This window comes from Chrysemys picta, chromosome 9 (assembly GCF_011386835.1).
Source record: "Chrysemys picta bellii isolate R12L10 chromosome 9, ASM1138683v2, whole genome shotgun sequence".
Lineage (NCBI taxonomy): Eukaryota > Metazoa > Chordata > Testudines > Emydidae > Chrysemys > Chrysemys picta.
The window spans coordinates 44024792-44049726 of NC_088799.1; the positions used below are offsets into that span (position 1 = coordinate 44024792).

The 24935-nt window shown below is 46.6% G+C and overlaps 2 protein-coding genes across 12 annotated transcripts in view; both read right to left on the reverse strand.

Annotated features, from left to right (window-relative positions):
• LOC101939719 (beta-galactoside alpha-2,6-sialyltransferase 1-like) overlaps window positions 1–24935 on the reverse strand; it is a 104390-nt gene that overhangs the window by 57265 nt on the left and 22190 nt on the right. For 7 of the 11 annotated variants that reach the window (XM_065556994.1, XM_065556991.1, XM_065556995.1 and 4 more), the window contains one exon: window positions 2392–2466. The exons of 3 other annotated variants lie outside the window; for them this stretch is intronic. The gene's annotated coding sequence lies outside the window, so the exon portion shown is untranslated. Of the gene's footprint in view, window positions 1–2391; window positions 2467–3696; window positions 3791–24935 lie in introns of all 11 variants that reach the window. One more of the 11 variants, XM_065556993.1, reaches the window with a different exon arrangement.
• Window positions 15542–21293, reverse strand: LOC135973496 (uncharacterized). Its single transcript, XM_065556984.1, has one exon. It carries the CDS (start codon window positions 21275–21277, stop codon window positions 16658–16660), a length of 4620 nt encoding a protein of 1539 aa, XP_065413056.1. The 5' UTR covers window positions 21278–21293; the 3' UTR covers window positions 15542–16657.

Genomic DNA, 24935 nt, shown 5'->3' on the forward strand with positions numbered 1-24935 from the left:
AGATGCCACTGGAGAAGTTGGGGGGTTGTTTGAAGGCCTAAAGTGGGTTATAGTTGTTTGATGATCCCCTGATTGGCTGCTCCCTGCAGGTCCTCTGATTGGCTGCTTCCCCCGCAGCCATTCTAGGCCACTTGGAGAACCTCTCTTCTGCTCCTCTCTGTGACGGGGTGTTGCAGGACCCTGAGGCCTCCAACAGGTAGCCTCTGAGCCTAGTCAACCCCATCATAGTATCTCATAAGAGTTGTAGTTTGGGTGGCTTTATGTTCCAGTTCTTCTCTCCAAGCCGGGCTCCCCTGATGGACTACATCTCTCATGATGTAAACCATGGCCAGGGTCTTCCATGCTATACCACCTCCCCTCTCCAAGAAGGGAAGCCATGATCAGAGATGTAGTACAACCAGGAACCCCAGCCCACAGAGGAGAACTGGAACATAAAGCACCCAACTGGCAACTCCCATGATGCACCAAGATGGCATTTCCATTTTCATATTCAATTTTTCAGTATTCAAAATTCCACTAGAAAAAAATTTTGAAGTTTTATCTTGAGAAAAACAAAAGAAAAAAAAACAAAACAAAAACACATTTTTGACCAGATCTGCTTCCCTCCCATTTAGCAACATATGGACAAAGTGGTCAAGACCCTCAAGTTGAGAACCCCGATTTAAAACAACACAGGGATAACATCCCAAAACTAAAACTTTTTTTCTGATTTAGAAAATTACATTTTTTGGCAAATTGAGCAGTCTGCTGAGCTTTCTGAAGTGCAAGCAGCAGAAATTGTGTTTTAAAACATTAATGATACGTTCAAGAACATTTGTATCAGTTCCTTATTAAAAGAAAGCGGATCTCCAAAATATTATTTTTTAATATACAGTATTTGCATGGGGATGGGGTCAAAGTTAAAGTGTGTGTCCAAACTGGGTAGTTTTTAAAATCGTATTTCCTATCCGGGAGTTTGTTTTCTTTACCTCTTTCAACATAGTTAACAAGCTAAAAATGTGAAACTGACTAACTATACTGGAGAACGGACCATACACAGTAAACAATTATAATAATAGAGATTATCTTCTTCTTGAAACTCCTTCAGTAACAGTAATTTTAATAAATAAATAAATCCAGTGCCCATGCTCAGTACATGATTTTCAAAAACTCATAAAACTCACTCAAACCCAATTTCCTCTTGAACAAAGCCATTTTGTGAGTTTTGTTCCAATGTTCAGCTACCTTCCAGTTTGCTCACAGGGCCAGGTTGCTAGAATGTTTCCACAATAGAAAAGTGTTTATTGTTTTTTCATCTCCTCACATTCAAGAATGGCTGAACAGTTTTTGCTCAAACTCTTTTTTAAAGGTAACTTTTGGCAGAGGCTAAACTGGAAAATTTCAGCTGAAAGTTGCAGTAAATTCTGAGTGAGGAAGCAAGAGAGTTGAATGAAAACTATCTCATAGTGTTAGCTAGAGGAGCTAGTTCTGCTATAATCTCTTAATGTTTATTTCTGTGAATTGCAATTATTGGGAAGAGATTAAAGCCCTCATTTCAGGGCAACCCATCTCCATCATTATGGCCTACATGCTTTCCTAGATTTACATGAGCAGAACTAGAAAGAGGTGCAGGAGGGAACCGTGTTAGGGATATGATGCTCTCTGGAATAGTTCCTGGTTGGATCTATCCCATAAGAAGTTAATATTGCTTCATGGCCTATTCCCGCTGGTGGAGATTCCTCTATAGCTGCTGGAAACCCCACCAGGATTCTACCAAAGACAACATGGCTCCTGCTGGAGGAGAATACAGAATGGCCAGCCCTCCACTCAGCTGCCTCTGTGTACCTGCCATGTGGCTATTGATACTGAGAGGTCAGAAGGCCAATAAACTCTCCCTGCTTGGGCACAATTTTACCGGATTCCTGTGCACTCCTTCCACAGGGTTCTGCTACAGGAGTGAATGCTGCAGCTCAGTGGCCATCCTCAGGATGGACTGGCAGATGGACACCCGCCAAAACCTCCCACAACATATCTCGACCCAGTTGGTTCTCTCTTACTTTGTCCATCTTTTCTCACATTCCCTCCTTTACTCTTTGCTCTGCAATTCTTTGCCTTTTTTCCCTCTTTTACATGTCTCTCCTCTTCCCCTCCCCTGCTCCCCACGTCCTCCCTGCTAATTCTGATCCCCCTCCCCATACCCCCACTCACCAAAAGTCTACACTGCTTTAGTATTCCGGGGGAGGGAGGCTCCCAACGGTGCAACACAAGGCTGAACCAAGTGCCACAGGAGCAAGGCAATGAAGCTTGGGGCTACTCCTATTGCTATCCACCTGAGCATGCAGAGACAATGGGAATAGGAAGGGAGGGTGCAACAAAACATTTACAGTGTAGTTCCTAAGTTTTTTTACTCACACTTTCATGCTTCCCACCAACTAGTCTGATACACCAAAGGAGGCTCCGCCCTCATGCTAGGAAACATTGCTCTACCTGGAAGAAAAGCAGCAAGTGATTAATTTAAAGAGTATTCTGTTCAGACAGAGATCCTGGAGTAGGAAGGAATCCCTAATGAACCTTTCAATCAAAACCTCAGCTAAGGAAGCTTGGCTACTTGAGAATGCATTCATCCAGGGCAGAGACTCATAATCCCATCTACAGCTGTATGACTTCTAACATTACACTGCTAAAACAAAAACAAAAAACCACAATTCCCGTAGCAGCAGCAAGCTTGTTCAGATCATTGCGCAAGAGAAGATGTTCAATGGGCAGTTGGGGTATACTTCTCGGAAATGCACAGAGCTTAAATTTTACATTACTTAACCCTGACAGGTGAGTGGGATCAAAGTGTACTGTAAAAATCCACGTGAGAGTGAAAAAAAAAAACTGTTCTGACAGTGAACTATCTGAATTTACCAGCAACCTTTGCACACCATGAAAACACGTTTATTTCCTCTTGTTATCTTAAAGGGGTACAATCATCAAAAAAACCCACTTTGTTCTAGAACTTGTAGCTAGACAAGGTTAAAGCAATTTGAACTGTAAATCAGAGGCTGAGGGACAGATTTTCAAAAGAGCTCAGCTCCCAGCAGTTCCTGGATGAATACTGGGAGTATTTGAAAGTCTGGCCACTTTGTTTTGGTGCCCAAACAGGAGCCAGGGCCCTCACTGAGCAAAGTACTGAAGCACCTAGCTAAGTTTATGCACACAAACAGGGCAATGGGACTGACAACTCCTGTTCTTAAAGTCAGGCACATGCTTATTTTGCTGAACTGGGGCCTCAGCTCTTTGGAAAGTCTGGCCCCAATCATGGTTGATGAGCACTTATGAAAATCTGCCCCTAAATGGGCCAGGATCCTCAATCAATGTAGCTACTACACCAAGTTAGACCACCTGAGGAGTTCTTCCCTATTCTCTATATTTTCAGTCTGTTTACTTTGAGCATTTGGTGGCATTCTGTATATAGTCAGTCTCACTTTGCCCTTGTGAAGTCATTTAGGGCCTGACCCAAAGCCCACTGAAATCACTAGGTGTCTTTCCACTCACTTCAATGGGCTTTGTATCAGACCCTTACTCACTTCTCGCTCCTGTTTGCATGGAAATTTCACACAGTAACAAGGGAGAGAAAATCTTTTTTTAAACGGTAGTTGTAAAACCACAAAAATAGCAAAACTCCAGGGCTAATGCAGCACCTGACACTACTTTCCACTTGGTTAAACTTACTCGATTCCAAATTGACTGTGTAACGTACCACTTTTCTCTTTTCTGCCCCCAGTGAACACCTCTGAGTGATTAATCTTGCAATACTAAAGGCGATCTAAAAGAGGAGGAAAGTATGTGTCATTTCTAGCTAGTGATGTATAAAGGTGGTCAGAAAGGTGTTTAACGTGTTTTTCTTTGCTTGTTTTTTATATTAGATATTCAGATCTTCTCTACCCTGGTTAAAATTGTTGTGAACACAACTCAGCAAACCAGGGAAAACCTTGACATTCCTTAATATTAAAACCTCTTTAAAGTAAAAGCACAACAAGAACCTTTCAGATCTTTTCCGTGCAAGAAACAAGAAGGGAACAAAACCAAATGTTCTTTATTTGCTTTTACTTTGCAGGTCACCTTTAAATTTCTATTATGTTTCTCCCTGTGGTGCATTATGGTGTAACATGCTAAATAAGGCCCTGAACCTGAGAAGTTTTATGCAGGTACTTAGCTTTATACACTGCAAGCTGTTCCACTGACTTCATTGGAACTACTTGATTGAAGTGCAGAAAGTTAAGCTCTTGAGTAACCTTTTGTAAAATCGGAATCATAAGCCAGGACCCTACAGCAAGGTCTAAGAAGGTGCAGAGTTCTGCCCATGTGATGCTCATTGCAGGACTGGGGCCTTCGTAATTTTACGCACATTACTCACAAGAGTAGCCTCAGCAGAACCACCCATAAGGAACTTCACTCATTTACATAAGTGTTTGCAGGATCAGGGCCTAAAGTAAGGAACTCAAAGCATGCAACATGTTGAATGAACTGTGCATGTCCTTTTAATAACTAAACAACCTGAGGAAGCTTAGTCTCATGACATATTTTATAAGATTAGAAATGCAACCCTACAAAGGGTATTCTGGAAGGAAGAAAGGAAAGAAAGAACAGCCTGTAATCAGCTACACAAAAAGCTCTCAGACTATTTTCAGCAGCATTGTCATGTGCGTGGGTTTAGAAAGCTGCCCATTAGATTCAATTCCAGGCCATCAGTGGCTGATATTTTTTTTTAAGGATTTCATGGGTCTCGCAATCCCTACTTCAGAACCCATGTTCCCGTATATGTTGTATATAGAGTAACTGAGATTTAAAATAATTGGATCTTTAACATTTAATTGCTTTTTAAATATACACATACATACTTTGGGCCTTTGGAATGTAATACAGGATTACAAAATGGAGCTCTTGTGCTCTCTTATCCTAACCCTGAGAAACCTTCCCAAAACTTTTGTCAAAACCAATACACTTCCTCAAAAAGTTTTGGTTTTGACAAATCAGTTTTTTCCAACCAGTTCTATTCAAAACATTATGTAACAGAAGTTGGCTTTAACTCATCTCTCTGAGTATTACCGCATTAGCAAGGTCCATCCAAACTTAATTTGCACCAGGAAAACCTGGTATTCTCTCTATTTGCCACTGTAAGTTATGGACAATGAGAATGCAGAACATGTAAACCAAGATTATACAAATTGATATTAGTGAATTCCACATCATATCAATCTCCCTCCTCTGCTCTTCTGCCTACATTTTAGATTTTTGTCTCATTTTCTCCTTCTTTTCACTAAGTTAGAATACTAGAAAACAAAAAACAACACAGAAAAGGAAATACATTGGGGCTGTGATGCCAGACTGAGATTTCTACAATGTAAATTCCACATGGAGTCTGATCCATAGATCTAACAGCTGTAGGCTGGGCAAGCCTATCAATTGACCAGTCCAATAATGTCAACTGACCACCTATTACACTGGTCTACAATTTTTGAGAAGTCGTCAGCTTCAGAGATAAAATGTGCTATTTATTATGTATTTTGATGTGCTGAATTCAAATATGACAATTAAAACAACTGATTGGCTACTGTTTCTAAGATATTTAAGTTTTTACATTTTATGTCTATGTATATTGTGTAGATGGTAGAGTTTTAATCATAAATTGTAAACCTAGGTCTTTTCATGTGTTTATGGTTGCTTTACATGATAATATTTCACCTGTCCTGTTTATGTAACACTTTAAAAATCAGCAAAAGGGTTATATAAATAAAATGTATTATGAAACAAAAGGCAAAAAACTATTCTGTACATAGTTTAGTCCCATTCAGTGTCTACTTGGCGCTTCTTGGCTTGTCTCTTGTATTCATTAAATGGAGCATCTCTTGTCACTGTCCAGCAATAGTCTGCAAGCATTGATGGGCTCCATTTGCCCTGATAGCATTTCTCCATTGTTGCAATGTCCTGGTGAAATCGCTCACCGTGCTCGTCGCTCACTGCTCCGCAGTTCGGTGGAAAAAAATCTAGATGAGAGTGCAAAAAATGTATCTTTAGTGACATGTTGCAACCAAGGCTTTTGTATGCCTTGAGGAGGTTTTCCACCAACAACCTGTAGTTGTCTGCCTTGTTGTTTCCGAGAAAATTTATTGCCACTAACTGGAAGGCTTTCCGTGCTGTCTTTTCCTTGCCACGCAGTGCATGGTCAAATGCATCATCTCGAAAAAGTTCACGAATCTGAGGACCAACAAAGACACCTTCCTTTATCTTAGCTTCACGTAACCTTGGAAATTTTCCACGGAGGTACTTGAAAGCTGCTTGTGTTTTGTCAATGGCCTTGACAAAATTCTTCATCAGACCCAGCTTGATGTGTAAAGGAGGTAACAAAATCTTCCTTGATTCAACAAGTGGTGGATGCTGAACACTTTTCCTCCCAGGCTCCAATGACTGTCGGAGTGGCCAATCTTTCTTGATGTAGTGGGAATCTCTTGCATGACTATCCCATTCGCAGAAAAAACAGCAGTACTTTGTGTATCCAGTCTGCAGACCAAGCAAGAGAGCAACAACCTTCAAATCGCCACAAAGCTGCCACTGATGTCGGTCCTAGTTTATGCACCTCAAAAGTTGTTTCATGTTGTCATAGGTTTCCTTCATATGGACTGCATGACCTACTGGAATTGATGGCAAGACATTGCCATTATGCACTAAAACATCTTTAAGACTCGTCTTCGATGAATGAGTGAACAGTCTCCACTCATCTGGATCGTGAACGACGTTGAGGGCTGCCATCACACCATCGATGTTGTTGCAGGCTACAAGACCACCTTCCGTGAAGAAGAATGGGACAAGATCCTTTTGATGATCATGGAACATGGAAACCCTAACATCACCTGCCAGGAGATTCCACTGCTGTAGTCTGGAGCCCAACAGCTCTGCCTTACTCTTGGGTAGTTCCAAATCCCTGACAAGGTCATTTAGTTCGCCTTGTGTTATGAGGTGTAGTTCAGAGGAGGAAGATGGAAGAAAATGTGGGTCCTGTGACATTGATGGTTCAGGACCAGAAGTTTCATCCTCTTCCTCTTCCTCGTCTGACTCAAGTGAGAATGATTCTGGTGCATCAGGAACCGGCAGTCCTTCTCCGTGGGGTACTGGGCGTATAGCTGATGGAATGTTTGGATAATCCACAGTCCACTTTTTCTTCTTTGACACACCTTTCCCAACTGGAGGCTCCATGCAGAAGTAACAATTGCTGGTATGATCTGTTGGCTCTTTCCAAATCATTGGCACTGCAAAAGGCATTTTTCCTTTTTCTGTTCAACCACTGGCAAAGATTTGTTGCACAGGTGTTGCAGCATATGTGTGGGGCCCACCTCTTGTCCTGATCTCCAATTTTGCAGCCAAAATAAAGATGATAGGCTTTCTTAACCATAGTGATTATACTGCGCTTCAGTGATGCAAAAGTCACTTCACCACAAACATAGCAGAAGTTATCTGCACTGTTCACACAAGTATGAGGCATCTCTGCTTACTTTGGCTAAACAGAAATGTGTTCCTTTGCAAAATTAAACACTGACAAGTAAGAGAGCACGACACTGTATGATTTCTAGAGCTGATAACAATTTTAAGCATCATTTTTGTTCTCAGTGACCCAGAATTAGTACAGTTCGACTACATTTATTTCAGAAGCATTGTGGCTGTAGAGCAGTGATCCAAAAATGTCTCCTTGCTCTGCTGGCTGCTGCCTTCCTTGGAACTATCCCTGTCTTTGGAGCTTAGTCTTGGCAGCAGCCCTAGCTCTCTGGGGTCCCCCTTCCCTTGCCCTTAGTCCTTCCACCTCGATCTGCTCAAATCTTTGCAGACTTTGAGAGAATTTTTCATAAATTTTGAGAAGAAAAAAAAACTTGCAAAGTTTTTCTTGTCCACCAGCTTTACTCCCCCAGAGCAAGGGAAGTGAAGGGGGAAGCAGGAAGGAAGTGGCGAGCAGCTGACTGCTTCCGCTTCTCTCCCTGACTCGCTCATGTCTCTCAGCTGCACTTGGCAAGAAGCTCACATCCTTTTTGGCTGGTGTTGGGCCTTGTCTGTGACTTTCCACCTGGAGGCTGGATTATTACAACACAGTCCCTGTGAGGGCCATGCTTTCAATCCCTCAAGAAACTGCAGCTAGTACAGAAAGTAACGGCCCATGTATTAATTAAGCAGTATTTCACAGAGGTCCCATCACACTGGTGCTCTGTGCCGGCTACCAGTCAATTTCAGGATGCAGTTGAATGTTAACTTTGACATATAAAACCCTAATGATTTTGGTCCCACATACCAGAGAGATCTCAGTCCTCCCTGCACAGTACTGTTGCTGGTCCAAGGCACTGGCATTCAGACACTGTGCAATACAAAACTCTGAGTTCCAGTGCCCATTAAAGTCAGTCTCCCTTGACTCCAGTGGGTGGCAGACAGGGATTTACTCAGGATGGAGCTTCTGGTAAGGAGTTCTAAGTCCCAGTCTCCTGAACCTGCTACCTTTCTTGATTCATTAGAGCCCAGAGTTGGGTTTTGGAGACACTGTTCATCAGACCTGTTCTCCCAGGGAGTGAGTGGTGATGGCAATGTCTCTTGAAGTTCTTTTCAAATTTCAACAGCAGCAGCAAGACTGCAGCAATCTGTCTGCAGTTTGTCTCAGGCTATGGAAATACGTTTCAGTATATTCAGCATAGGCCTGGTCTACACTACGACTTTAATTCGGATTTATCAGCTTTAATTCGAATTTACCCTGTAACCGTCCTCACAACGACGCTATTTATTTCGATGTAAAGGGCCCTTTAAATCGATTTCTGTACTCCACCCCGACGAGCGGAGTGGCGCCAAAATCGATTTTAACATTTCGAATTAGGTATAGTGTGGCCGCAATTCGATGGTATTGGCCTCCGGGAGCTATCCCACATTGCATCATTGTGACCACTCTGGACAGCAATCTAAACTCGGATGCACTGGCCAGGTAGACAGGAAAAGCCCCGCGAACATTTGAATTTCATTTCCTGTTTGCCCAGCGTGGAGAGCACAAGTAACCACAGATAGCTCATCAGCATAGGTAACCATGCAGGCTGATAATCGAAAAAGAGCACCAGCATGGACCGTGAGGGAGGTACTGGATCTGATCGCTGTATGGGGAGAGGATTCAGTGCTTGCAGAACTTCGTTCTAAAAGACGAAATGCAAAAACTTTTGAAAAAATCTCCAAGGGCATGATGGAGAGAGGCCACAATAGGGACTCTGAGCAGTGCCGCGTGAAAGTCAAGGAGCTCAGACAAGCGTATCAAAAAACAAAGGAGGCAAACGGTCGCTCCGGGTCAGAGCCGCGGACATGCCGCTTCTACGCCGAGCTGCATGCAATTCTAGGGGGGGCTGCCACCACTACCCCACCTGTGATCGTGGATTCTGGGTCGGGGATAGTCTCATCAGCGACGCCTGAGGATTCTGCCGATGGGGGAGAGGAGGAGGAGGAGGATGAGGATGAGCTTGCAGAGAGCACACAGCACTCCGTTCTCCCCAACAGCCAGGATCTTTTTCTCACCCTGACTGAAGTACCCTCCCAAGCCTCCCAAGCCAGTACCCAAGACTCTGACCCCATGGAAGGGACCTCAGGTGAGTTTACCTTTTAAAATATAAAACTTGTTTTAAAAGCAAACGGTTTTTAATGATTACTTTGCCCTGAGGACTTGGGATGCATTCGCGGTCAGTTCAGCTACTGGAAAAGTCTGTTAACGTGTCTGGGGATGGAGCGGAAATCCTCCAGGGACATCTCCATGAAGCTCTCCTGGAGGTACTCCGAAAGCCTTGCCAGAAGGTTTCTGGGCAGTGCATCCTTATTCCCTCCTCCATGGTAGGACACTTGACCACGCCATGCTTGCAGCAAGTAATCTGGTATCATTGCCTGACAAAGCCTGGCAGCGTATGGTCCCGGTGTTTGCTGGGATTCAAGCAACATCCGTTCTTTATCTTGTTGTGTAATCCTCAGGAGAGTGATATCACTCCTGGTAACCTGGTTGAAATACGGGAACTTAATTAAGGGGACAGAGGTGGCCGTTCCTACTGGGCTGTTTGCCTGTGGCGGAAAATAAATCCTTCCCTGCAGTTAGCCAAGCGCAGATGGGAAATTGGCCCTGAGTTTTTCGCGTTTGGCTAGCAGGGATCTTCCCTGTTACCAGCCACGCGGTGGGGGGAGGGGTACCGTGATCATCCCAGAGAATTCATGGCGAGAGGGGGGGGGGTGGCGCGGGGGGGGGGGGGGGGTTAGTTTGGTGACTGCAGGGATCTTCCCTGATACCAGCCACGCGGTGGGGGGGAGGGGTACAGCGATCATCCCAGAGAATTCATGGCGAGAGGGGGGGGGGGTGGTTAGTTTGTTTTCTGGTGCTGCTGAATGTTAACAGAAAAACCGCAGCACTCTACTTGCCTGAAGGGGCCCAGACAAGCCCCCCCACACTGCCCCCCCCCCAACTGGCTGAGATTGGCCAGGCTTCTGCAGCACTCTACAAGCTATGCTTGGTATGTGGGAAAGGAGGGCGCAGAAGCTTACCATGGCCGCATGCAAGCCGAATTCTGTTGCCCAGACCTGTGATCTCTAGCAGCAAAGCCACAGGCACTCAGCATTAAGAGGCAAAATGCGACCTTGCACAGAAATCACATGTGCTATGTAATGTGAACAGTGTTGGTCACCGTGAAAGAGTATAAGCATTGTTCTGCAAAATGTAGCTTTTAAAACAATTCTCTCTTTTTTCCCCTCCCTACAGCAGCTGCAAATTCCTCAAGCCTCCCTCCTCCATCCCGAAGGTTATCACAGATAAGGCGTCGTAAGAAGAGAACACGAGACGAGATGTTTTCGGAAATTATGGAATCCAGCCGCAGTGACAGAGCTCATCTGAATGAGTGGAAGGAAACAGTTTCAAAGTATAGGAAAGAAGTCAGTGAACATGAGGACAGGAGGGACCAACGTGAGGAGAGGAGGGACCAACGTAAGGAGAGGAGAGACGCTCGAGATGAGAGGTGGCAGCAGGAAGACCAGAGGATGAAGGATGCAACGCTGGGGCTGCTCCGGCGTCTGGCGGAGGTTCAGGAACGGCTGCTGGAAAACAGACTGCCGCTTCAGCCCCTGTTCCACCCTCCCCCCTCCCCATGTTCCGTATCCTCCTCACCCAGACGTGTAAGAACGCGGGGGGGGAGGCTCCGTACACCTTCCCATTCCACCCCAGTAGACAGCCCAAGCAAAAGGCTGTCATTTTTTTAACCTTTTCTTTGTGGCTTTTTCCTTCCCAGCAATCCTCCTCCCAAATACCACCCGGGTTCCCTCCCTCTTTTTCTAATCTATTAATAAAAAATAAATGATTTTTAAATGATAGTGACTTTATTTGGTTTGAAAGAAAGCTGGGGGAAGGGGCAGGGTGGGTTCCTTACAGAAAATCAGTCAATAAAGGGGGCGGGTTTTCATGAAGGAGAAACAAACAGATATTTCACACTGTAGCCTGGCCAGCCATGAAACTGGTTTTTAAAGCTTCTCTGATGCACAGCGCTTCATGGTGTGCTCTTCTAATCGCCCTGGTGTCTGGCTGCGCGTAATCAGCAGCCAGGCGATTTGCCTCAGCCTCCCACCCCGCCATAAAGGTCTCCCCCTTACTTTCACAGAGATTGTGGAGCACACAGCAAGCAGAAATAACAATGGGGAGATTTCTTTGGCTGAGGTCAGAGCGAGTCAATAATGATCTCCAGCGACCTTTTAAACGGCCAAATGCACATTCTACCACCATTCTGCACTTGCTCAGCCTGTAGTTAAACAGCTCCTGACTCCTGTCCAGGCTGCCTGTGTATGGCTTCATAAGCCATGGCATTAAGGGGTAGGCTGGGTCCCCAAGAATAACTATGGGCATTTCAACATCCCCAACGGTTATTTTCTGGTCCGGAAAGTAAGTCCCTTGCTGCAGCCCTTTAAACAGAGTAGTGTTCCTGAAGACGCGAGCGTCATGAACCCTTCCCGCCCAGCCCGCGTTGATGTTGGTGAAACGTCCCTTGTGATCCACAAGTGCTTGCAGCACCATTGAAAAGTACCCCTTGCGGTTTATGTACTCGGTGGCTTGGTGCTCCGGTGCCAAGATAGGGATATGGGTTCCGTCTATTGCCCCACCACAGTTAGGGAATCCCATTGCAGCAAAACCATCCACTATAGCCTGCACATTTCCCAGAGTCACAAACTTTCGTAGCAGCACCTGAGTGATTGCTTTGGCTACTTGCATCACAGCAGCCCCCACAGTAGATTTGCCCACTCCAAATTGATTCCCGACTGACCGGTAGCTGTCTGGCGTTGCAAGCTTCCACAGGGCTATCGCCACGCGCTTCTCAACTGTGAGGGCTGCTCTCATCTTGGTATTCTGGCGTTTCAGGGCAGGGGACAGCAAGTCACAAAGTTCCATGAAAGTGCCCTTACGCATGCGAAAGTTCCGCAGCCACTGGGAATCGTCCCAGACCTGCAACACTATGCGGTCCCACCAGTCTGTGCTTGTTTCCCTTGCCCAGAATCGGCGTTCCATGGATAGAATCTGCCCCATTAACAACATGATCTCCAAAGCACCGGGGGCCGTGGTTTCACAGAATTCTGTATCCGTGTCCGTGTCCATGTCCTCATCATGCTTGTCGCTGCGCTGCCGCCGCCGCTGCCTCCTCACCTCGTTTTTCTGGTCCTGGCTGAGCATAAACTCCACAAGAACGCGCGAGGTGTTTACAATATTCATGACTGCTGTCCTGAGCTCAGCGGGCTCCATGCTTGCCGTGGTATGGAGTCTGCAGTGTTCACCCACCCAGGAAAAAAGGCGCGAAAATGGTTGTCTGCCGTCCGTTGCTTTCATGCAGGGAGGGAGGGAGGGAGGAGGTGAGGCTGTACCCAGAACCACCTGCGACGATGTTTTTTGTCCCATCAGGCACTGGGATCTTAACCCACAATCCCAATGGGCGCGGGAGACTGCGGGAACTATGGGATAGCTATGGAATTGCTACCCACAGTGCAACGGTGCAGAAATCGACGCTAGCCCCGGTACTTGGACGCACACCACCGAATTAATGTGCTTAGTGTGGCCGCATTCATTTCGACTTTATACAACCTGTTTTTCAAATCCGAATTATCTAAATTCGGATTAATCCCGTAGTGTAGACATACCCTAAGATACACGTTGGACCCCCATTACCATCGTTATCGGAGCACCTCACCATCTTTAATGTATTTATTCTCACAACACCCAGTGAGGGAGGTCAGTGCTATTATCCCCATTGTACAGAGAGGCTAAGCACAGTCACACAGGAAGTCTGTGGTGAGGTAAGAATTGCACCCAGGTGTCCCAAGTCCCAGACTAGTGTGCTAACAACTGGACTCAATGTAAATTAGAGAAATGTGACCCTCAAAAGCACCGGATACTCAAGGACTCTGAACTAAAAACTGGCCTGTACGTTTCACTAGGACAAGCTTTTTCCCAGTGACAGAAAGACCAGAGTGACAGCAAGTCACAGTATTTCCCTTTCTGATCCTGTCTAGGGTTGGAAAGATTAGAAGCATCCTAAAATGACTGACCTTCCACTAAGACTCACCCTGATTTTTGAGATCCAGGCTCCTGTGAATGAAGTCCATGATAAAGCATAAATTCATATAAACTGACTCAATTGATATTTGGCTGTATGGAGCATATTGCTGAGGTTCATAAGTAAAACACTTTTCATTTCATTACTGGAAGCAAAATATCAATCTACATCTTTCAGGCTACCTGAGCAATAGATGCACTACTGATCCTGCCAGAGTCCAAGCTATTTATTCTCTGGGGGGAGGGGAAAGGGACAAAAAAGCAAAACAAAAACCAAGAATCAACAGCATGAAGTTTAGGAATTTAAACCCTAAGAGTCAGGAAATTCCAAAGTGAAGGTTCTCACAGTAATTAGCTCATCTGCAATGACATATTGTTCTGAGCAGTCTATGTAGTCAGCCCCCACTCACCCATGCATCACTCGTAAAATGATGTTCTTCAAACACAGCTCTTTCTCCTCCTCTGAGTTGCCATTCCCTCATCTCTCACTACTGTCCCTGCCTTACGCACATTCCACAGGCAAAAATGAGGAGGTTAAGTTCATTCAAATTATTCTCTGTAAATAATTTGCTTGGCTCTAGTAAAATAGATTTGGCTTCCTTCTCTCCTCCTCCATCCAAGCAACTTGGGAAATATATATATATATATAACATAATGTGAAACACCTTTCTTTTTCCCCACAGTAGTGAGGGTGCCAAGAAGAGAGATAATACTGCATTGTGCCAACTGAAAAAGAAATTTCAAGGGAAAATTCTGCCAATAAGCTATAAGTTAGTGAGAAGTCATTCTGGAGAATGTTAGGTTATTTTTATATGAATACTTTAATTATCAGAGTCTCAAAAGTGACTGTTCAAGTTGACAGTGTCTCTTTAAGCAACTTGCCAAGGTCACATAGCAAGTCTGTGGCACAGCCAGAAAAGAATACCAGATCTCCCAAGTCAAATCCCAGTCCAGTACCTTGACCACCAGTTTTGCCATTCAGTTAGGAAGTCTTGCACGAGAGCCAACCAATAATAATATGTGGTTTGTGGTATTCAGGCTGCTCTTCATTAACACTTCCTCAGACATATTAAAGGTTAATGATCAGGGATGAAGAATTGGTTCTTTAAAATTAAAAAAAGATGCAAAGGTTGCCGAACATTTCGAACAATCCTGCACTATTAAACCAGGCATGGATTTCAAGGTTTAAAGCAGTACCCCCCAAAATGAATCCAATATAAGTATGCAAAACCCATCAAACACCAACCAGATATCCTGCTGGGAAAACTAACATCATAAGGAGCCAGGCACAGTGTAGGCATTATATAAGTTTCTCCAGACAGCTCAGCTTCTGGCAATGCACCTCAGCTTTGACCTGCAGAACCCCTTGATGTCTATGTCATCCTGAGTCTCTACTGGGGAAAAAAAAAGTTGCAGGCTAACAAATACAAAATAGGCCCCTGATCCTGCCAATCCTATCCCTGCGGCAAACCCCGCACACACACAGTCCCATTGATTGCAATAAGAGTCCTTGCAAGAACCAGGAATAGGTCCACATTTTTTGATTGCAGGATCACATATAAACAAGTAGGGGGTACCCGCCAATACGCAGTACCGGCAAGAGATTTTTAGCAGGTATGGGATACCAGAAAGACTTGGGGCTAGCTCCCCACTACGGAGAGGGAGGGGATGGGGCTGCGCTCTGCTCCTTAAAAGAGCAGAATGTGCCTAGGGAGAGCATTCATTCTTTAAATGGCTTTGTTTTTAAGTTTGTTAGCATATGTATTGTGCTGTTATGTTGGTCAGGAGTCCTCAAGAGGGGAGGGAGGGGGATGGAAGATGTTTAAACAGTGTTTTTGATTCTGTTTCTCCCTATTGGTCTGAATTATCCATGATATCCATACTGCATCACATCAAGTCCAGATCATTAGAGGAATGCCTCTGTTGGATCACAGAAACCCCCTTGGGAGCTGCCACCCAATGTGCAAAGACTACCCCTGCTTCTGTTTTCCCTGCCAGCTCAGGACTCCAGCACCCTGTCTTGCTGAGCCAGACACTCCTGTTTGGCTCCAGACACAGACCCAGGGTCTGAATCACTTGTCCCGAAGCTGCAAGTTTACCTGAAAACAGCTCGCAGTAGTGCGCTTGTCTTTAGCACTCAGATGCCCAACTCCCAATGGGGTCTAAACCCAGATAAATCCGTTTTGCCCTGTATAAAGCTTATGCAGGGCAAACTCATAAATTGTTCGCCCTCTATAACACTGATAGAGAGATATGCACAGTTGTTTGCTCCCCCAGGTATTAATACATACTCTGAGTGAATTACTAAATAGAAAGTGATTTTATTAAATACAGACAGTAGGATTTAAGTGGTTCAAAGTAGTAACAGACAGAACAAAGTAAGTCACCAAGCAAAATAAAATAAAATGCGCAAATCTATGCCTAATCAAACTGAATACAGATAATTTCCTCACCAGTTCCAGAGTGCTCCCTTTTACAGGCTAATCTCCTTTTAGCCTGGGTCCAGCAATCACTCACACCCCCTGCAGTTACTGTCCTTTGTTTCAGTCTCCTTCAAGTATCCTGGGGGGGGTGGAGAGGCTCCTTCTTTAGCTAGCTGAAGACAAAATGGAGGGGTCTCCCCTGGGTTTAAATAGACTCTCTCTTGTGGGTGGAGACCCCCCTCCTCCCTCCTCTGCAAAGTCCAGCTCCAAGATGGAGTTTTGGAGTCACCTGGGCAAGTCACATGCCCCTGCATGACTCAGTCTTTGCAGGCCGACGCCATTGTCCACATGGCATCTTGCATGTCTCCAGGAAGACTTCTCATGTGGATTGGAGCATTCCAAGATGCATTGTTCCCCAAGTGTTTCCTGATCAGGTACTTAACCTGGTGAATTCCTTCCTAAAGAAGCTGACCAAATGCCTCACAGAGCTTACTTAGAAATCAAGCAAGCATACAGCCAGTTATATCATACATACATTTATAAACGTCCCCCCATAAAGCCTTATGGGGTACGCTGTCACACCCTCCCCCTGAACTTACTGCCAGAGACTTGGACACTGTCCATGGCGGAGGCAGTATACCTAAAGTTCCTCTTTTCTGGACAGGGCATCTGCTACCCAGTTCTCCTTTCCTTTAATATGAGTAATCTCCATGTCAAACTCCTGTAGGACCAGGCTCCAGCGTAGCAGTTTGGAGTTGGTGCCCTTAGTTCGGTGGAGCCATACTAAAGCTGAATGGTCAGTTAGAATTCTGAACCTCCTATTAAAAAGGTAAGGTCTCAATTGTTTGACGGCCCACACAATGGCATAGCATTCCTTCTCTATGACAGAGTAATTCTGTTCGGCCGGGGACAGTTTTTTGCTCAGGAAGGCAATGGGATGCTTCTTACTGTCTTCCCCTGTCTGCATCAGCACAGCACCCAACCCTGTGTCTGACGCGTCAGTGCACAACTCAAAAGGCTTTTCGAAGTCAGGGCTGGCCAGCACAGGCTTCGCAGACAGGAGTGCTTTCACCTTGTTGAAGCCCTTTTGGCATGCCTCTGACCAAATGACCTTATTAGGTTGATGCTTTTTACATAAGTCCGTGATTGGGGACACAACGTCACTGAACCCCACCACAAACCTCCTGTAATAGTTTGCCAAGCCTATGAAGGATTGGACTTGCCTTTTAGTCTGGGGTACAGGCCATTTCACGATGGCTTCCACCTTAAGAGGGTCGGGGGATATTTTACCCCCCCCTACCCAGTGCCCCAGATAAGGGACTTTGGCTGCCCCTATCTTGCACTTGGAGGGCTTCACAGTTAGCCCAGCCTCTTTGAGCTTTGATAGCACGACTTCCAGGTGCTCTTTGTGGTCACCCCAGGTGTTGCTGAATACAGCAATGTCATCTATATACGCCCTAGCATAATGCTGTAAGCCATTTAACACTCTGTTGACCAATCTCTGGAAGGTGGCACCCGCATTTACCAGACCAAAAGGTAACACTGTGAATTCATAGAGCCCTATGTCCGTGATAAAAGCTGATTTTTGTTGTGCCTCTCCCTCCAGAGGGATCTGCCAGTAACCTTTGGTCAGATCAAAGGTACTAAGGTACTTGGCTTGGCTCAGCACATCCAGCATGTCATCAATTCTTGGCATGGGGTATGCATCTGTTACAGTGACAGCATTGAGTTTTCTATAGTCTACACAAAATCTAACGGTGCCATCTCTTTTGGGGACCAAGACCACAGGGGAAGCCCATGCACTGTCGGAATCCTTAATTACCCCCAAGTCCAACATGCTTTGTATCTCAGCCTGAATTTGCTCCTTCACCTTGCCGGTGGCCCTATAAGGCCTGGAAGGAGGAGGTTGAGCCCCTTTCGTGAGGATCCTATGGGACAGCAAGTGCGTCCTCCCTGGTTTGTTGGAAAACACCTCACTGTACTTCTGCAGTGTTGACAACGCTTCCCTCCTTTCGAGTGGTGTCAGCTCACTACAGATTTCTATACTTTCAAGGGACGACCCGTCTTGGCATTCAGCCATCAGATCAGTGAGTGGGTGTGCCTCAGTTTCCCCTTCGACACAACAGATCATGTTTACCTCGGCCACTCTGCTGTGATAGGCCTTGAGTCTGTTTACATGTACCAACTGGGGTACCGCATCATCCAGGGGCTTTTTAACTTTGTAAGTGTCCTCATTCGCCACTTCAACCACTTCAAAGGGCCCCTCCCAGGAGTTTTGCATCTTGAACTTTTTGGCAGGGCCGAGTACCATGACCAAATCTCCTACATCAAAAGTGCGTTTACAAGTATTTTTATCATACCACGCCTTTTGCTTGGCCTGACTGCTCTGGAGGTTGTTTTGTACAATCTCCATCATGTCTTTCAACTCCCTCCTGAACCTCTGGACATACTCAGTTACAGGTTCCTCCCTTACCGTGTTGCATCCTTCCCAGGTATCCCTGATGAGATCGAGGGGTCCTCTCACTTTCCTCCCATACAGAAGGTCAAATGGGGAAAAGCCTGTGGACTCTTGGGGTACCTCCCTGTAGGCATACAGCAGGAACGGTAATAGTTCATCCCAACTTTGGCCCCTCTTTTTGGCATACATCCCCAGCATGGATTTTAGGGTCCCATTGAATCTTTCCACCAGCCCATTGGCCTGGGGGTGGTAGGGGGCCGTCTTAAGCTGTTTCACTCCACACACCTTCCATAGCTCATTGAACAACTGCGACATAAAGTTTGCCCCCCGATCAGACAAAATCTCTTTAGGGAAGCCCACTCTGCTGAATATGGTGAGCAGAGCTCTTGCCACAGTCTCGGCTTCTATGTTAGACAGTGCAATTGCCTCAGGGTACCGAGTGGCGAAGTCTACTACCACCAAGATATACTTGTTCCCTCTCCGAGTGGGGCGTGGCATAGGACCCACTATGTCTATTGCCACTCTTTGGAATGCCTCCTGGATGATGGGCAAGGGACGCAGCGGAGCCTTCTGGGGTCCCCCCGGCTTCTTCCTCTCCTGACACACCGCACAAGTCCTACAATAATCCCTCACATCGTTCTGTATCCCTGGCCAGTAGAAATTCCTCCTCAGCCTGTCATATGTCCTCTGTACCCCCAAGTGACCAGCAAAGGGACTGTCATGCGCTACCAGCACTAATTCCCCCCGGTGTTGGCTGGGTACAACCAACTGCTTATAGGGTTGACCGGGACCCTGGTTTTTACCTACAGGGGCCTGCCTGTACAGTTTCCCGTCTTCTTCAAAAAACTTCTCCCCCCCCTCCCTTCCTGGAGTTCCCTCCGAGATACACTGTCTTATACTTTCAAGGGAGGGGTCCGCCCTTTGTCTAGCTGCAAATTCCTGACAGACAACCCTTGAGATAGCGTCCCCGTCCCTGAGCACTGACTGCATCTCCCCTGCCCCCACCCCTGGGAGCCTGTTGTCCTCAGCCAGACAGAGGCCTGGCTCTGTCTCTCCCATATTTGGAAGTACCCCGCCCCCCTGCACTGTCCTGTCACTGAGACCTTCCCCCAACTCCCCTATGGGTTCCAAGGTCCCCGCCCCATCCCTGGGGGCTCCCTCTGAGTCACCCACTACCATGTTCCCTGGGGCAGGAGGGGTTGGCTGTTCAGCTGCATCAGACCTACAGTCATCAGCCGGAACAGCCTCCCCCTCACAGCCTTTCTTCATGCTGCGAGTTACCACACTAACAGTCCTAGTTCTGCTGAAAAAATCATTTCCCAGCAACATGTCCGCGGGGATGTCCTCGAGCATCCCCACCAGTAAATCCCTTTCCCTACCTTCCCATTCCACATGAACCTTAGCCAGGGGCACAGGGAACCTCTGTGGCCCCACCCCCTTAATGTGGGTCGTCTGCCCAGTCAGGACACTAGCGTCTGGGACCACACTCGGTCGAACCAGAGAGAACTGAGCCCCCGTATCCCTCCATCCCAGACACTCCATGCCATCAATCTTGACGACCTTGATGTGTTCCCTGTCCGCTTCACCAGGCCCCATGTCCACCAAGCTGGTGTGATAAGAGGTGGGGGTGCCCTCTGGGCCCTCAGGGCTGAAGGCAACCGAGCTAACATGGGACAAGGGAGGCTTACTCTCCTTCAATTTGGGACAGCTACTCCTCAGGTGCCCTGGGGAATTGCAGTGAAAGCACCTTCTGGGATCCCCGGCTTGTGTAGGAAATTTGGGACGAGTAACAGGAGAATGGGGGGGTGACTGCCCAGGCTCCTTTTTCCCAGACCCCGGAGTAAAACGGTGATTCTGCTTTCCCCCAACCTTATACCCCTCTGCCAGTGGTTTATGTTTGATCGCGGCTTGGGCCTGTTCATAAGAGTCAGCATACTCAGCTAATTCACCCACCGCATTTACCTTTTTGTCCCACAAATACTGTTTAACCTCATCACTGCACATATTCAGGAAGTGTTCCTGAGTAACCAGATCACACATCCCTTCAAAGCTGGTAACGCCTCTCCCCCGCACCCATTTATCTACCAAATCTCTCATTTCATTGGCATAAGCCACATTACTTAATCCAGATCCCCTCTTAAGGCTCCTGAATTTAACCCTGTAGGTTTCAGGTGTAACCTGAAACTGTTTCAAAACCAGTTCTTTAAATTTACCATAGTTTGAAGCATCATCAATAGGCATCTTATTGAATATGTCCAGAGCTCTGCCAGTCAATTTTGCTATCAATGTGGTCATCTTCTGATCTTCAGGGATGGCATGGAGGGTGCACAGTCTCTCAAAGGTGATGAAATATTCGGCAATATCGCTGGACTCATCATACTGTGGACATAGCCGCTCCCATTTATGGATTTTCGGGGAAGTGGAGCCAGCAGGGGGAGGGTTTCGTCTCTTTGACTCCATAACAGCCAGTTCATGCTTCCGGGCCTCCCTCTGGGCCTCCATAGCCCTCTCGTGGGCAGCTGCCTCTGCCTCCGCCCTCGCTGCCTCTGCCTCCGCCCTCGCTGCCTCGACCTCCATAGCTCTCTTGTGGGCAGCCTCTTCCCTTGCATGTTCTGCCTCCATGGCACTAATTTCTAATTGTCTTAGTTCCAGCCGTCTCTTATGTTCACTTTCTCTCTCTTTTGCTTCCAACCTGGCCAGCTTTAGTTTAATAGCAGCGTCACTGGTACTCATTGTCCTGCTTTCTCGTGCTGGGCTACAACCACTCTGCAGTTCACTGGAATTGAGATCACTGGTACTCATTGTCTTGCTTTCTTGTGCTGGGTCACAACCACTCTGCAGTTCACTGAAACTGAGATGCACTCAGCTCAGGGGATTCTTAGTTAATAGAGTTTCCTTTTCTGTCCCTACTTCCCTTGCCCGAAATAAGCAAACAGAAAATAACAAACCAGTAACCACTTTGTCTGTTCTCCAGCCACCACACTTAAAACTCACTTAAAATCACTACCAGTATCTCAAAGCAATCAACTATGCACAGATCCTGCTCGACTACGCCACTGTGACGGGTTGGATCACAGAAACCCCCTTGGGAGCTGCCACCCAATGTGCAAAGACTACCCCTGCTTCTGTTTTCCCTGCCAGCTCAGGACTCCAGCACCCTGTCTTGCTGAGCCAGACACTCCTGTTTGGCTCCAGACACAGACCCAGGGTCTGAATCACTTGTCCCGAAGCTGCAAGTTTACCTGAAAACAGCTCGCAGTAGTGCGCTTGTCTTTAGCACTCAGATGCCCAACTCCCAATGGGGTCTAAACCCAGATAAATCCGTTTTGCCCTGTATAAAGCTTATGCAGGGCAAACTCATAAATTGTTCGCCCTCTATAACACTGATAGAGAGATATGCACAGTTGTTTGCTCCCCCAGGTATTAATACATACTCTGAGTGAATTACTAAATAGAAAGTGATTTTATTAAATACAGACAGTAGGATTTAAGTGGTTCAAAGTAGTAACAGACAGAACAAAGTAAGTCACCAAGCAAAATAAAATAAAATGCGCAAATCTATGCCTAATCAAACTGAATACAGATAATTTCCTCACCAGTTCCAGAGTGCTCCCTTTTACAGGCTAATCTCCTTTTAGCCTGGGTCCAGCAATCACTCACACCCCCTGCAGTTACTGTCCTTTGTTTCAGTCTCCTTCAAGTATCCTGGGGGGGGTGGAGAGGCTCCTTCTTTAGCTAGCTGAAGACAAAATGGAGGGGTCTCCCCTGGGTTTAAATAGACTCTCTCTTGTGGGTGGAGACCCCCCTCCTCCCTCCTCTGCAAAGTCCAGCTCCAAGATGGAGTTTTGGAGTCACCTGGGCAAGTCACATGCCCCTGCATGACTCAGTCTTTGCAGGCCGACGCCATTGTCCACATGGCATCTTGCATGTCTCCAGGAAGACTTCTCATGTGGATTGGAGCATTCCAAGATGCATTGTTCCCCAAGTGTTTCCTGATCAGGTACTTAACCTGGTGAATTCCTTCCTAAAGAAGCTGACCAAATGCCTCACAGAGCTTACTTAGAAATCAAGCAAGCATACAGCCAGTTATATCATACATACATTTATAAACGTCCCCCCATAAAGCCTTATGGGGTACGCTGTCACAATGTATTGTGCTGTTATGTTGGTCAGGAGTCCTCAAGAGGGGAGGGAGGGGGATGGAAGATGTTTAAACAGTGTTTTTGATTCTGTTTCTCCCTATTGGTCTGAATTATCCATGATATCCATACTGCATCACATCAAGTCCAGATCATTAGAGGAATGCCTCTGCTTGCACTGACCAGAGGATGTTTGGATTCTGATATCAGCCCAGTTCTGCAGCCTGACAGGAATCAGGTGTTGTCCCCAGTGTAAACACAGAATTCTTCTTTGCAGCCAAACTAGTCTAACATGCATTTTGTTAACTGGAACTGGAGCATCAAAACAAAGAAAACAAATGCCCCATGCTTTGTGGGTGAGAGAACTATAAATGAAGATTATAATGCCAGACACTGACAGCCTTAAACCAGCCGCCTCAGGAACCTGCCAAGAACTTTGCTGAAAATATGTTCCTCATCTTAGCAACGGAGCTAAGACTTATCACACATCTGCCCACCTTTATTCGAATGAAGCTCCTTCTGATCTGATAGCTCAGGCATTGTCAGTTTCATCCAGAACAATTTACAAACTTGGAACCTAATCCTATAAACCCTTAATCATTTGATCAATTCCACTGAAGACCATGGGACTATTTGCATGACTATGGACCACTTTTGTGGACTGGTAAGAGTTTCAGGAGTCTGTTCCTATAAAGGAAGTTGAATCCCCCATTGAAATGCAATGTTTGAGTACAATACCATAAAGCAGTTTAGGATACAGTGCTACTTAAAATTTGTCTTTTAATAAGACATACATATGCTGAAATGGCTCCTCACCCAACTCCCATATTCCATATGAACAGACTGAATATTACATATGTAACCCTTCTGCCCATCTAAGTTGGCAGCAACAAGGGCCGGGTTCTGTATCTAGGGGTTCCGTTTCAATAACACAATGCAAAACCGGCTCGAGCCCCCACCCAGTGACCTGGGACAATTACATACCACCCCCTGGGCACCTCTAAGAGGCAATACTTCCCCTCTCGCAAGCACGGAGTCTGAGTGTAACAGAAAATGTTTAATAACATGAGGTAAACAACATCAGCATTAAATTGGAAAAACACCACAACTAGAGTTCTTAGACCAAACCATGAGCGAAGACCCACCCCAGCAAATTGGGCCGTGTCCTCTCCCGTTGGTTCTTGAAACCAGCGACCCAAGAATCACCAAAGTCCCAAAAGTCCACCAATCCCAAAGTCTCTTGGGTCCAGCAACCCAAGAATCACAAAAGTCCCAAAAGTCCGACAACCCCCCAAAGTCTCTGTCCATGATCAGTGCAGCCCCAGAGTTCAAAAGGGGGGGGGGTGAGCAGGGCGTTAAGGGGCACCTTATGTGATCCGAGGCCAACCGGCTGCTTCTCTGTGGGGTTCCACCGCAGCCTTCACCACGAACTGCTCCACTCCACCCGCAGTCCCACTCCTGCCGTCCCACGAACTGCTCTGGCAGCTGCTCCGCTCCGCTCCGCTCACCGACCTGTGAGCCGCTCCGCTCCGCTCCGCTCACCGACCTGTGAGCCACGCTGCTCGGCTCCGCTCCGCTCACCGACCTGTGAGCCGCACCGCTCCGCTCCGCTCACCGACCTGTGAGCCACTCCGCTCCGCTCCGCCCGTCCCTTGGGCCGCTCCCACAAGGCTCTGCTCTGCTAGCTGCTCCTCCAGCCGCTCCGCTCCGCTCACCCCCGCTAAGCTAAGTTAGCTTAGCAATATAGCTTCAGGCTCTCCCACTAGTTAACACAGCCTCAGTGATCTCAGCTCTTAAATAGCTTTAGCTCTTTTGTGATTTCAGCTCTTAGTGATTTCAGCTAGTAGTAGGGGAGCCCCAGTGCTGGTGCACTATTGGCCCAAAGTGAACTCAGCTCAGCAGTCTGTAACTAGACTCCTAAGGAAATCAAAGTTAGCTCTGACATTCAACAGTGGAGAGAGGAGGTAGTGCAATTGGTGTTTCAACCCCCTCAGGGAGGGGGCCATAACATCAGGTACAAATACCTGTCCCCATCCTCTCTCAATTCACTGGGTTTTGTAACCCATGCCCCTTGACAAGCAAATGCTACTTAGGTAATGGTGAATGACTCACTCAGTCCTTCTGTCATACAACAGTTCCACTGGCCTTGATTCACAGAATCAGGGTAACAAAACTTTATTCTTCCTGCCCCAATAACAGAGAAACTGGGGATCCCACACCAGCCAAAGTCACCACTTTGAGTTGCTGTGGTTTCATGCCAGGCGAGTGGGTGTGCCTATGCAAACAAGATCAGCCCCTGGAGTTCTTTTCCACACTCGCCA

Coding starts and splice junctions, on each gene's coding strand:
- LOC135973496 (XM_065556984.1), bottom strand. CDS start 21,277: ATGAGTACCAGTGATCTCAATTCCAGTGAACTGCAGAGTGGTTGTAGC.